Here is a 15,123-nt window from a genome sequence, read left to right on the forward strand (position 1 = left end):
ATGTAACATCTCAGTGAGGAAATCCATTATTTGTCTTTGAGAATGGCAGCTTTCATGCATGATAGTGGCCCTCGCTCAGAGAAGGCACCTTCTCCGATAGGTGTAATATCCAAATTGTGATTCACTGAGTCACAAGCCTGTCTATGTGTCAACCCTTGAAGGTGAACTAGAACGTGCTCAGATGTTGTTTAAGCACTGCTCGGCTGTAGATTACGACTACATTTGAACACTGTGATCGTGCCAGGGTTCGATCCTGCCTATTTCAGGCTACCGTTAGTGAGTCATCCTGCCACTCGGCTTACGTGTCAGTTTTAATAGGATTTGAAAATGTCTGATTGGAGAAGTATCTTCATTACTCTCCATGTGCCTCAGGGTCTCTGCTTGTCTTGAATTGAGTATTTGTATGTGTTTATGGTTGCATGCCTGGCTCGTAGCGTTTGAGAGAAAGCGTAGGCGCATGGTCTCAGTCTGCCTTGAACTTCATCAGTACGGTATGTTATTGTTGCAGTGGAAACTTTCCATCTGCGCAGACCAGAAACAGTCCCCAGAGCCCAATTGGATCTCAAATCCTGAAACCTTAAGAAGTAATGTGTGATCCTCTTTCACTATATGTATATGTACTTTTGAATGTATTAGGTGTTGCATGTTAAAGCACATTATAGACTCTCTGGCCTGATTTTTGAGGCTGTACGGAATAAGCTTTCGAGTGCACATTCTTCAGAAAACCCTTGAAACAGGCAGAGTATAAGAATTTCTAGGGTGATTCCTCACGTGCGATTCCCATGCCAACGGTGTGATCAGTTGCTTCACTACTGTTGGCATCATGTGGTTGCAGGGTGAGCTCGTGTGAGTACATTCATCCAGCCAGAATACATTTTTGGTGCGTGAGGCCTCTGTATTTAGTCAGGTAATATGGCCTCTCCTGGTCTCTCTCTGTAAGGAACTGAACTCCACACAGGACGTTTTTAATTACACTTCTTACATCTCAGTTAAGATGACCTGCCAGTGTTGAGTACCTTTGCGAGACAAAGCATTGCTCTTCCTAATTATATATGATGGGCAATTGTTTGTACAGTCACTCAAAGCACAGTATGCTGCTCATGTGCCAATACTGTGAGGATCCCAGTGCATTTGGGAACGTCTCCTGTGGATTGGATGGAAGTTCTAGAAAGTTTTTTTGACTCGTAACATTGCTACAATTCAATCTTCATTTGAAATGAGCATGTTGAATTGATGTCAGATACCGTGAGAAAGCTTTCTACTTTTTTAAGCATGGCCGAAGAAAGATTTCACTGCTTTAGAGAATTCTCAGCTGGATTTCCCTCCTCTAGAGGGTAAATATCATTCTGCTCTGGGTGTTTTTTCTTCAGTGTTGTTGTTATCCTTGAGATAGGGCCTAGATCATATTTTTGGTCATTATCTGCTGCTTAGTTGCGGTCAACTCTGATGTGGAACAGTGGTGTTCAGCATTCCCCTCACACAAAGATTTCAGCCTCAAGAATCAATTAAGACCAACTATTACAACTTCAATGATTGAGTGTCTGTGTTTGGCAGAACATGCTTCCCTCTGCAGAAGTTTTGTTTATCAGATGTGCATGCTGCACTGAAAGACCTGGTACAGATATGTGCACTGTCAACCAATCTGTGGCGAATCAGGTTTAGAGGTAGACAAGCAACTAAAAGGAAAGTCGGATGAACATGTTTTATTTGTCCTGAGGAGATCCAGCCTCTCTAATGCATTGTAAACCCCAACAGAGGAGGGGAACTCAGTGTGAACTTAAGCATGAATGTAATCCTCTCTCACTGTTAGTATTCCCCTCAGGCTGGAGCTTTCCATCAAGTACGAGTGTGTAGTCAACCTGTGTGGAAGCTATAGTTTGAAAGCATTGTCAAAAGGCAGCGGTGTTGTTGCCGCTGACCGACTTGCTGACATGCGTCGCAAGGATGTGAGTTCTACACTGGAAACAACACAGAGACGCTATTGATTACACGGTAACAGTATCTGGCTACACGCAAGCATGGCTAATCAGCACTGCTTGCCTCACAGCCACATTACCAGACAGGCAAGGTTTGAGAGGTCTGAGGACAAAACAGAGTTTTATATCACTCACACACACACACACACACACACACACACACACACACACACACACACACACACACACTGTGGTGGGTGGGAGGGGTCATCAGTCTACCTCTGCCTCCTATCTCTCCCCACCCATTGGCACACATATTTGTGTTTATTACAGATTTTTGATGTCAGCTCAGATCAGCCTGTCGATACAAAAAAGCAACAAAAAATAACTTAATTCTAAATTCTTCTTAAGCTTGGTGTAATATAACTGGACAATCCATGCAGAAACTCAAAATGTCCAAGGACCCATGTGATGTGTAATGTTCCCACAAAAAAGTGTTTGTAAAATTGTTGATGTGTATCTCCTATTTTCTAGCCTTTATCCAACGTTGGCTTTTAATCACGTTGTAAAATACATTTCATTTCAGCAACTCACAAATGAGTTTGGTTAATTAATTTTGCTTTTGTAGTGCTGTTTAATCTGAGTGGTCCGTCTGGGGTTGATCAGTCAGACATGCACTGTGACAAGGACCACAGCACAACATGGATCCCCTCCAAATGACAGGACATTAACAACCCATATAAAGTCATTTTGCCAAGGCTACTGAAAATGTGAAACATGAGAACCTTGACAAAATGTACCACTTTGCATGTGGCAGTCGCCGTTAAAGTGACAGTTTTAACACAATATCTCTTTAGGCCTGCATGTTAAAACTGTGGAAATGTGCACAGAACCGATGCTTTAACAGTAGCAACACAGTTTTAGCTACAGCCTGTGTCTAAATGCAGTTACTGTGCCACACTATCTATTTTCCTGGTGGATCATATAAACTCAGCATTGACAGCGTTCTCTCCAGTCCCATCAGTGCAGAGACACCCTCGATGTACTGTGTGTTTTTCCTGCTGAGCTCATATTTGTTTGAACAAAACTTTAAACTATTGGAACACTGTCAGCTCAATGCCTGATCTCTTCCCAACTCAACAAAATCCAATTGTATCTGTCCACCCACTGACTGGGTGGATACTCAGAGAAATTGTGTTAAAAACTTTTAATTCACATTGTGATAAATAACCACTGTCCCACTGAGGCCTGACCTGGAACAAAGCTGCATCTTTAAATATGGACTCTTTGTCTCTGACAATGGCCAGTAGTGTGTCCCTGATCAGCCTGATCCCATTAGTAAGTCCTTCAGCAAAACACAGAGTAACCACTTGTTTATTCACCGTATGAACTCTGAATAGAAACACGGAAAGTGTGTTAATGTCTGTCGTAGAAGCACGTTTCCTTAAAAAGATCCTTCAGTCTAAGCACCAGATTTTCAGTTCACTTGTGGCTCACGCAGTTTGATTGGAAATGACCGTGTGTCAGGCTGTGACATGTTGTCTGCTGTTGAGCATGTGTGCATTATGGCAAGCGTCCATCATGCCTCTGCCAGTGAAACATCCTCCTGCCAACTTGTCTGACGTTGCGCTCAGTTCTATTCAGATTCCCTGGTCCTGACACAGTCCAGAGTGTAGGTTTGGCACGAAGACGCAGCTCCACTGCCAGCTAATTGTTTGCTGTACTTTTTTCTGTTGTAAATTGGGGAAATGTACGTTCTCACTGCAGCATGATTTTGGCCTTGGTGCTTTAGAGACAATAGCACTTTTCCTCTAGGTTTGATAGCTTAATTGTTGGTTTAAAAACCTTTGGTCTCATTCTTTTATTGTTGGTAATTGTAAGGCTGCAGTCAGTATTTCTTGAAAAGTGCGTGTGCCTTCCCTCCACATATATCCCGTTGGAGAGTTCTCAAATCCACACCACTGTAGTGGATGAAAACACACAAACACTTCCATTTTATTTCACAATTTGCTGAAAATGTGTTTCAAATTTGTGATTCATATGGATGGAAACCAAACTTGTTATTGCTTACTTGCATCAAGCCCACTACAGGGGCCACTGCCACACTCATCAATGCCCTAATTTTTCTCTCCACCTCTTTATGCAGTTGTTTCTTCATCCTATAATCTCGGCTCCCCTCATGACTTTGTCTCTGTGGTAACGGTATTGTAACTGCAGTGAAATCCTCCCAAGTGTAGGACACAAACAGGGACTTCCATATCTCCCCCTCACAGACAAAGAGATGTGAAACATTGCAGGGTTGTGAAGCAGTCAATGGAGTGTAAAATGTGATAAAAAAAAAGTCTGCTGGTGTGTCCGCCAGGCAGAGAAACTCATGGCCTTGGAGACTGCCCATCATTTACCAGGCTTCAGCGTGCTGTAGAACCTGCAAGATATGAAATGTTAATGGCAAAAACAATGTTTGGTACACCCCGCTTTTAAAGTAGGGGTCAACTGATATGTTTGTCAGTACCGATGTCAATTTGGCAGGAAGAACAGACCTTAAAAATAAGCATGTAGGTGTTTATTTTTGCCCCATTTCCCCTCCGCAGAAGGCTGCTCCATCCCCTGCTGTGAGCAGGCTTCTCTGCACCAGTGAGCATCAACTGCTTTCTTTGTTATTCATGTGTAGATTAATAGAAAATAATGCAAAGTTGAAGCATTTATTCTTCAGCAGTCAATGTCTACTCTGTGTGTGTGTGTGTGTGTGTGTAATATCTCTGTCAGACATCAAACTTAAGTTTGCAGTATGTTCGTAGTCTGCAGTTGGTGCAGCCTTGTGTAGCTAACATTTACTCTGAAAAACATGGAGATTTTTATGGTTGTTGACTGAATTTTCTGTTGTATAGAGTGCAGAAAAGAAATATTTAGAGTCCCTTCTGTAAAAATCTTTGGCCTTAATATGTCAACAACATGACACAAGAATGTTGAACTTATTCAGAGTTTGAGTTTAGCCAGAGTTCACATTTCTTTCTGGAGATATACTCACTTTTGATCACATGTTGTTAGACATAATGTGTCATAAAAAGTGTAAATCAAAAACTGTTTTAGTGTAGTAGTCAGCCAAAGTGAGTCTGAATAATCAAGTTTTATGGTGGTGGGGCTGGCTAACTCGCTTACTCGAGCCAAGGGCTCATTGCCATGGGATTGAGATTTTCACGTTATTTCAGATTTTCAAGAATGTTGGCTATTTTACATCCATAAGACATGATTCATGTTCTGATAAATTCATTTAAAGTAAGCACGACAACTTCAGTACCTGCTATTGAAGAAATTTGTGTAGTACATAGTGACTTTTGGCAAGTAGATTTTTAACCCACCCCCTCAAATGGGGGAGTGTTGAACTTGTATTTGTTATTATTATCTGCCTCGATTCTCTCTCGCTGGGGTCAAAAATGGAAAGACTTAATTAGTTTGCTTAAAAAAATGTGTGCCTTTCCTTCTCAGAGCATCACAGGGCTCCTCGTATGTACTGTTAGTATTAGAAGTGGAGTCCGCCGCCATTGCAGCTATCTGGTGGAAGTGAGAAAGGAGGAATGAAAGAGCATTGGAGATGAGCCACTATATTAAAGCAAGATGCATACCAATCCCTGAGCGCACCAGTCTGGTAGGATCTCATACTTGAACTTCCCTTCAGTGGTTTGACAGTCAGTTTTCCATTGAGAATTATAGCATTGCACTGTGGTGACAGGATTTAAAGGAAACTGATCCAGAGTGATTTCTGAAGGGTACAAGTATTAGATAAATACCTGTAAATGGACCTTCTTCCCTCGGGGCTGCTGGGGTCTCTGGTCTTCACTTTTACTCAGTCAACCAGTCTGCCTGAAACTTACTCTCTCTAGTTTCTTCCCTCAGCACACTTGACCTCCGGTCAGTCTCTACTGTTAATCTCCCAGCTGCAGTGTGTCACTTTTTGTAAGAATTGATGGTTGCTGGAATAAACCTGGCTGGATGTACAATGCAGCTGCTTCAAAAGCCATCGTAACACTTGGTGTCCTCAGGCTCTCACTGGGAATAATGAAGCCCTTCTGGAGAAGTATGTCGCAATTCATGCCTCGCCTTTTGTAGTTTATCAACGCAGATTAACAGGTTTTCATGAAAAGACTGATATGGCAGAGCTCAATCTAACTGGCCTATGGGACTAATTACATGTTAGCAGTCATAATCCAGTCACACAGTGTATGTGGTCAAATTTTACTTTGGATAATTAAAGGTTGCAGTGTAAGACATGGAGGGAGCCTCCGAGTGAGCTGATGTTGCTGCAGCTGTATTGGATGGATGCATGTTCTAGTAAGAGTATTTTCAGGGGTTCGTTTTTCATTGCTTTCATATTTTGGATGTAATCTTCATAACAGTTGTGACCTAAGTTAATGAAAAAGAGGCAAAACAGGCATTTATTTAAAACACAGCTGTAGTAAACTGGTACATCGTCTATAGTAGAGGGTGCGCAAAGTAGGGATGTGGAATGAATGTGGATAATCTTTAAGTTCTCTGCTTCATCTCTTGGTGCATGCATCACACTGCAGTCTTCAGGGCCACTACTTAACGTGCTACACAACAGTAACCTTTCATGCCTTGACGCGGCTGACGCTGTGATATTTCTGTGAGAGTCAGCTCCACAACACTATAGTTAAAACTGCTGCAATACAGCAAAACAAATTGACATATCTCTCTCCCCTAATGTCTGTAATTGACAGGCAGACATGATGTCTGTCTGCAGATGTAAAAGGTCTCCCTCTGAGTAATGTCAGCATTTAGTCGAGATGATAATGCGTTTGCTTTCATTCTTCTCACGCCTCCCCCATCCCCGCTTCCCCTCATTACTCCCTTTCATCTCTTAACCCTAATTTGGTCTGATTTTTGATTCAAACTAACATCTGTCTCCTTCTCCCTGCCTTACAAGCATGGATGCAACAATCAGTGTGAGCTGCGCCGATGCACAAACCCTTGACTCTACTGCATGGTTGTGGTAAATTTTGGTGGATGTTTTCACACTTGTTCTCACATTATCTGCATCTGTCCATTCACATGCTGCAGGCCGCTACCTGCAGCGAAGGTCTGTTGCAGTGTTCACTTTATGTTACTCATTTGTGTTATGGCCAGGAAAGTTGTCCCAACAACTGTCAACACTTTGCTGTTATTGTCACTTGTTAATTACGTCCCACAAGGTTGAACATTCTTAAAAACTGTTAAGTTAATTGCCGCTTTTGATTTCGGTAGTCAAAGTTATTATGACAACAGAATCAAACTGACATGAATTTGTGTTTCTAAATTGATAAAACTGTAACAGATTGTGTGACGTGATGTGTTTGGGAACATGAATAACCTATGACTGGATGCAGCTAATGGGGTTACTGGAACTGATTTTGTGTTCTATTATGCATTGTGATGCTGTTGTGTGTCTTAATAGATAAAAACTCTAAGTGAGAGATGTGTTTGAATGAAAGCTGCAGCTGAACACTGAATTTAAAAGGTAGGAGGTTTCGCGTGTGCTTTGTGTCAGCCTTGGTGGACTCTCACCTCAGCCCCTGCTGAGCTTGCTGACCTAATTTCTGTCTTATAGCCTCCATCCTCCAAGCCCTCACACACTCACTGATTCTCTGTGCTTATTATCATTTGAGAATAATATTTATGAAATTTGAAGGTTTTTTCCATGCATGGTATGCACGATATTTGCTGTAGATTTATTAGTTCAAGACTTAAGTGTTCGAAGGGAGTAAAGTATGTTTCCCATTGATTCGTGGGAATATTGAGAATCCCCACACAATCGGACATTTTCTGAAGTGCTTAAATTGTAAAAACACAAAAGCCACAAGCATTAAAACAGAAAACATAGAGCCCAACGGAGGTCTTACTCATAAAACTTTGCATCATTGCTGGCTGCTAAAGGCATGTCACAAATGAAAGCATTTTTCAGGGTTCTCTGTCTCGAACGTCAATGTGTGTTATCTTCTGTTGTCATTGATTCCTTTTACACAGACGGTACATGCAGCTCAGGATGAACACGAGAAGGCAACGGGAAAGTGCTCAAAAGTCAGCTAGCCTGGAGACAAACGGTTTCAGTTTTTCTCCAAGCTCAAAGTACTGTACAAAGGAAAAAACTGGCAATATTTTGTGCGTGTGCATGTTCTATGAGAGGCATGTGCTGTTGGACAATAGCTTCTCTATGTCGGGCCTCTCCTCAAGGCTGAAATTGTTGCTTGTCATTCTCCCTCGCTCCTCTTTTCATGCTCCTCCTTTTTCCTTCCCTCTCTCCCTGTTTTCTCGCCTGCCTCCGTGCTTTTCCTCTCTAATGTGTCTTCTCTCTCTTTTTCACACAGTTGGTCATTCTTTTCCTAGAATGGCTGCTTTGCTGTTATTCTTCAAGATGGCCTAAGCTAACGTAGCTCCAGCGATAGCAGTGTAATAACACTTAAGTCGTTTATGTTTCCAGCAGAACCACAGAAATGACAAATGGCTGTGAATTCAGATATACATAAACCCCCCTCCTGTCGACTTTCATTGAAGTGCAGCCCTTATCTGCCATTCTGGTGCTAAAATTTCAGTATAGATGCTTCTGAGGGCAGAAGGTTAAGATGTTATACTCTTAATATCCCTGCTTGAAAACTTTTCTAAATTGTAGGTCAGAAAGCCCATCCCTATTGAACCCCTATACTAGGCTCTGGGCTGTAAATGTTTGTAGGAAGACAGTGGTAAGCTGGGTTCAGGTCCTGGCGATTTGGCTCCGGTTTAGTCTGCAATGCAAAAACAATATACAGGATTTTCAGCCTTGCAGTTCTGTTTGCCTCCACCTGCTGATGCTTAACTGATTTGGCTGACTCTTGGATCATTTCTCATACTGATTATGAAGCTGAAATACGTAGAGGAGCTTTTGGTTTAACAACTTGGCTAAATATTGACAAAACCCAATGTAGTCATTTGCAATATCCAAACTGAAGGCGTTTTTTTTTGTTTGTTGAAAGTAAAAAGTGGGACTGAGGAGAAGCCCAAGCCTACAAGTAGTATTCAGATGTGATGAAACATGCTTGTTTGGTTTTCACTGCAGTTCCCTCATTTGTTCTGTTTATATCCTGTCAGGTGAGACTTGTCGAGCACTTTGGGAAGCTCACAGATTTATCATGATTTTGCAGCATGGACTTTATCAGGGGAAGTTTCAAGATCAAGTGGTCTGATAAAGACACACACCGATTCCATACTAAAGAATAATTTACACAATGTGTTATCTGAGTTTAGCAGTCGCCATAACTCTTGATGGAGGGACAAGCTGGTCATGGCGGTGTTTTTTTACATATGAGGATCCCAGTGAACATTTTCAAACAGCCTCACTTGGAAAATCTGATCACTTGGTTGGTTGCACATGTAAAACAGGACGACAGATGCCAAGAGAGCATTTCCCCCAAGCCCAGATTACATTTTGTTACTTCTGTGGTGTTTTTGAAAGACATTGTTTAAAGCAGCAGCAGAGCAAACCATGGCTGTCACACTGCAGACTTCAGGTGAATTCGGTGGTTCCTGTCAGTTGTCTGCCAACTTTGCGTTTGACCCAGACTTTGTTGGATGATGTATTTCTCAGCCTTCTTACACAAACCTTATGTATTTGTGTTGGTTGCTAAACATGTGCATGGCTATGCTGCGGTCCATAGAGACTGCTTTGGTGTGTCTCATGGTTTATTCATACAAGCAGTGACTCTGCAAGCGTGTGTTAGTGCAGCAGAGTGCTCATCAGAGTGGTCCAACCCTCAGGTACCCTCTTGGCTTTTCCTATAGGCGAAACAAATGTTTTCATACTTGTTGATCCTCACCAAAGCACAAAGAATGAATCCTTGAATTTGATCCTGGCTTTTAGAATATATATTGGTTATATGCATGCTGATGTGCTATCGGTGTTTGTCTTCCCTGCCTGGTGGCGCTTTGTCTTTTCCTTTGCTCGGTGCCACCCACCGGCTTTAGATCAAACAGTGTGGAACCACTGACATGATTTTATATGCCATCTTGTGCAAGTGCGCGTGCAAGTGCACCCTCGTACATGAGCACATACCATAAAAAATGGAGACACATAAAAAAGAGCTCCATAGTGCAATGAGAGACTATAAACTTCTCAGGGTTCTATAACATTTTGATTTGTAGATTGAGACATAGAGAAAGGTGGGTGTATGGATAAATCCCTTTCCACTTATCTTTCTGTCTGCTCCTCTCTTCCAGGCAACCAGACAAGCTGGTGGTGGTTTGGACACGAAGAAGTCGGCGGAAATCCTCCAAGGTTTGTATTTGGAGAGGGAATTCTGACACAGCATAAAGCAACAACAAAGCAAAAAAGTGTCTCTTGTGCAGATGAAAAGACATTTTAAAAAACTGCATCAGAGTGAATATTTCTAGATTAGTGATGTACAGATTGCTGTATATTTGAAGCTGGCGGGTGGTGAACTGGCTAATATACAGATAACAGGGAAAATATTATTTACGTTCCCTGAAATGTGAAAGGAGTAGAGCTATGGTCTGCTGACAGCTTCAATTTGGCACGATTCACACCTGCATGTGACGGCTGTCTGGCTGAATTGCTGCAGCTTGCATGCCTGTGGTGTCCACACCGACAGCGTTGCCATGAGAACGGGCATTATAAATTGGGGCTCTAAAAGTGTCGATTTGTAATGAGAGAACAGTCACATGGATTTTTTTATATCTTCAGTCAGAGAGAAACAGCACTGGGACAATACTGCCACCCTCCTGATATTCTTATCAGGAACACATTTTCGTACTGTATATATATGCACAGTTGGAGCTCCATCAGGCCCCAATCAGACTGCTGTCCTTGCCCTAGTATACGTGAACCGGGGCAGACACGCGTATTGACAACTTAAGTGTGGTTCACTTTCACATACAGTAAAACAAGTTAACCTGCAGCAAGCTCGTCCCTGATGAACAACGGACTTAAATTCAAACTTTTGACGGTGTGCAGTTCATTAAGGGATTAAATAGCGCAGCGGGACCTGCTGTGTGTTAGCTTGACTTTGAAGAGTCCAGTTTGAGTTGGGTCACGTGTTTACTGGTATCTTAAAAGTCCAGGTTTAGTCACTCTGGCACGGTCACTTTTTCTAACATCATGTAAACGTACCAAGTGTTTCCCACAGAACCAGATTTGAACTTCAATATAGGAACAGCGCTGCTGGAAAAGAGCAGAGGGAATCAGACCCTCTCCACCCTGCTCACCCTCTGCTCAGACACAAACGATGCAGGTACAACCTGAGGCACAGCAGAGCGGACAGCATCATAACCCACAGAACTTGATTTTTCTACAGCCTTTGCCCGGCCACAGTCAGACTGATGGCAAACAACCAAAAACACTGAACACTTTAAAAACTACCAGATACTACCTCACTGACTATGTGCAATATTCTGGGATAAATGTGCAATTTACCCCCTTGCAATACAAAAGCAAACACTTTGCAGTGCAGTACTACATCTCTCTCTCTCTCTCTCTCTCTTTCCCTTATATATAAAGGTTTATATATGTATAGGTTTCTGTATATTTGTATATTTCAGTTTTATATTTTTTAAATTTTTTATAATATATTTTAATATTTTTTTTATTCTGTACATTGACATTTTTTTTTTTCTACTTCTCATTATGACTGTCGACCAGGAGAAATACCGCACAAGATTTCCAATGTGCCTGGACTGTCTGTTTATGCACAAATGGCAAATAAAAACCTTGACTCCTTGAATCCTTGAAATGTGGCAGCTCATGACTAAAAGGACAGAAGCTGGTCTAATGGAGTCAATTTGTGTATCGCCATTGTACATCTGAGTTTCTTCTCAGCGGCTGTCTTCCACTAATGACATCACCCTGCTGTAATGACATGTTTGTCCCTCTGCTGATTTATACTAACAGTGTGTCTGTCCTGTCCTGCAGTCTCACAGCTGGCAGCCTGGCATCAAAAACCCCTACAGAGGAGTGGTGGTCTGGCCTGTACCAGAGAACATTGAGATCACCGTCACTCTCTTTAAGGTGGGTTGCAGCTACACTGAGGAGATCACCCGCCTGTATTCAGTGGACTTGCTTAAGCAAAACTGGCCTCTTCTCTCCTGGTGACTGGTGCAACAGTAACCTACTCTAGTACTGTAATTCTAGTCTGGCACACACTTTCCTGTTTGCAAAATTGGAAGTTTGAAGTTAAACTTTGATTTCAACTTTTAACGTTCTTTTCATTCTATCCTATTTTAATGTGTAAATTTAGCAAACTGTATCTGATATTATGTGTGTGACAACTGAGGATACTGACACCTTTGGGTTCTTGCAGACAAAGAATTTTACAATTTGGGAAAGTGAAGGCGGTTGAACTTGGAGTTTTAAAAAGATCATGTGACCTGAAGGCTCTTCAACGTATTGTATTACAAGTGTGTTCGTAAATGACACACTTGTAGAGATGTTATCTGTCCCCATGTCTGGCCTACTTACACATCAGGCCTCTGTGCGGAGCTCCCAGCTCCGTCTCCTGTGTCACTGACTGTGCCAGACAAATATCCGCGTACCTGCCTCTGCCCTGTGGAAGACTCAGAAGCTTTTCTCTTAGCTGTCATGTACACAGTATCGTCTGAGGAGCAATGAGTCCCTACAGTCCTTTATATGAACATAATCACAATGAAAACCTGCTATAGTTTCAGAAACCTGAGACTATCTAAGACCTTTGTAGAAGCATACAAGACTCACTGTGACGTCTGCCGGTTCATGTGCATGGAGTAAGGAACACGTTTCATGTGTTCTGGCTTAGTTTTCCGTGCCAGTGTAGAACTGATTTATAGTGCCTGTCAGTGTATCCTTATTTCAGGGCCATTTCCACTTCCTGTGCCAGAGGAAAAATAATAAAGCTATTTTTGTATGGAGATTAGAGAGTGGTGAGATTCAGACGCTTTGAAAGGTGGCCAGGTGAAATCAGTGTTCCGTTTTATGATTTAAGCACAGAAAATATCTCATCATATGCTGGATTAATCAGATTTCAAAAGATCGTGAAATTCAATCATACACTGAATGAAGTGAGTACGTAAGAAGAGTAGATTAAGAACTCTTAATAAAATAGTTCCTCGAGCAGCAATGGTAAAGTTAAAAACAATTATATCGTGATTGTCGTGTGTATATGCAACAATCTAAGGGAAACAAATTAAAATGTCAGCTAAGAATAATTCCTGACACCATCAGATATTTTTTTTTGCCTTTCCTCATCTTAATGAAAGGTCTTAAAACTCCTAATATATTTAATACTTTATAAATTATCATAAAGAAGATCCGCACGACTGGGCCGGGCCAAATTGGTACCCGCCAGTGTGTATATGTTTTCCCTGGTTTGCAGCTCACATGTTTTGGTCATCTGGTTGTTGTGGAAGATTGAAGCAATCAGTGTAAGTGATTTAAAGATACTCCATCTGGCCTGAGGTACTGCAGTGAAAACAGATGACCTTAGCATTACTGCAATCTGTACGCCAGCAGGCAATCTCAGCTGAACTTTGTAGATGGGAAAAACTACTGAACTCACCAAGTTACTTAACCGGCGGTGTTCTGGCTGTTTATCCTATAGACAGAAATAATCTCTGTAGAAGTGAGGTGCAGAGAAGCGAGTGGGCAGCTAATGCCACTCAACCACCACTGTGTAACATGAATATTGGCAAAACGCTTCTGGAAGCTGCCGTGTTTTATTTTTACCTGAGCTATAAGGCAAATGTCAGGGTTTGCTTGTGAGACTTTACAATGCAACTGCATTGGTATGTTTGCTTCCACAACAGCAGGAAGTTTCATCTTTGAAGATCCCCAAGGACATTGTCGAAGAAAGGTGTTCTTCAAGGAGATGCAGCTTGTACAAATTTATCACCAGCACTTAAACCCAGAGGACAATACAACTAACTGAGAATAAACCCAAAAGGTGGATGATGACATGCTCTGTTGCCTTTTAGTGGGAGTTGGTGTGTGAAATAAAAGAGGATTTATTATTGAAGGGAGAGGCAGCTTAGCTGTGCAGCTTCTTGTGTGTACTTGTGCCCATGAGGGTGTTGTTTTTGACTGTTGAGGCAGACTGCAGGAATATTGATTTCCAGGGGTGTGTCACAAGCGCAGTTGGGAAGAAATACCATCACCTGTGTGTGTGTGTGTGTGTGTGTGTGTGTGTGTATTTGGGTTTTTCAGGTGTTTCTCAGGTTGTGGGAACATAAATCTGTTTATACAGCCACCCTGTGGGACTCAGTACCCTGTTGGGGAGGAAAAAAGTTTTAGTGATCTTTGCCAGTATCAAATCTACTGCGTGAAGACAAGGAATCCTAATTTGGCTTTCTTTTGTTTGGTTGTTTTGTTGGACCGACAGCTGCTGCTTTTTAATTGGTCATGAACTGACATGAGATAGATGGGACAAGTGTCACTGACCCATTTCAAAAGATTTACTTGTGACTGAAAAATGAAAATGACATGGGTACTATGTTGAAGTTTCTGTGAGTGTTAAATGAGAACAAAAGCCATCACTTCATACCAAATCCTTCATCCGCTACATGCCCATCTGTAGTTATTTATGTGTCTAGTTATTTTTGCCTTCAATTTTGCAATTACTATTCTATCTATTTTGTTAAGGAACGGCTGCAGTCTGAAAAATGTATATATGCTGCAGTGTGTAATTTTTATAATTTTTCACAGTATTGAAAAATGTAATGCATCAGAAGAAAGTATATTTTCTCTTCATTAGAAGGGATCAAATTGTAATTTCAACAGCTGCGCAAACTGCATCAGCAGAACATGCAGCTTCACACGTGGTCAGATCATCACACACCTGCAGTGCTGCTGTGTCAAGTGCAGTAGACGACATTGCAGTGCTGTGGACATGAGGTCATTATCAAACCTCCATGCTGCAGTCTGCTCCAAGATAGAGTTTCTATTTATACGTTTTGTTTCCTTTACACTTGCAGGACCCTCATGCAGAGGAGTTTGAAGACAAAGAGTGGACGTTTGTCATTGAAAATGTGAGTTATACATTTAATAATTTGTCATTGCCCCCTCAACTTCCTTTTTTACTGTCTGTCGTTGTTTATTTTATATTTGTTTATTGTGAGTGTATCAGTGTACTGCTTTTTTGTTTTTATTTCTTACCCTACTTTGTGAAAGGTTTTGGTTATCTTGTTCACTTGAGGTGATGAT

General features: G+C 41.6%; 1 protein-coding gene across 11 annotated transcripts in view; it reads left to right on the forward strand.

Moving 5' to 3' along the window:
* The window catches only part of ehbp1 (EH domain binding protein 1), a 134,488-nt gene that overhangs the window by 4,067 nt on the left and 115,298 nt on the right, over positions 1-15,123 (forward strand). For all 11 annotated transcript variants that reach the window (XM_086181291.1, XM_086181292.1, XM_086181287.1 and 8 more), the window contains 3 exons: positions 10,158-10,215; positions 11,866-11,961; positions 14,895-14,948. In XM_086181291.1, the coding sequence (XP_086037417.1) occupies positions 10,158-10,215; positions 11,866-11,961; positions 14,895-14,948 (208 nt within the window). The remainder of the gene's footprint in view (positions 1-10,157; positions 10,216-11,865; positions 11,962-14,894; positions 14,949-15,123) is intronic.

The sequence above is a fragment of the Aulostomus chinensis genome, chromosome 16, assembly GCF_037954235.1.
Source record: "Aulostomus chinensis isolate RoL2024-O1b breed Wild chromosome 16, RoL_Achi_v1.0, whole genome shotgun sequence".
Lineage (NCBI taxonomy): Eukaryota > Metazoa > Chordata > Actinopteri > Syngnathiformes > Aulostomidae > Aulostomus > Aulostomus chinensis.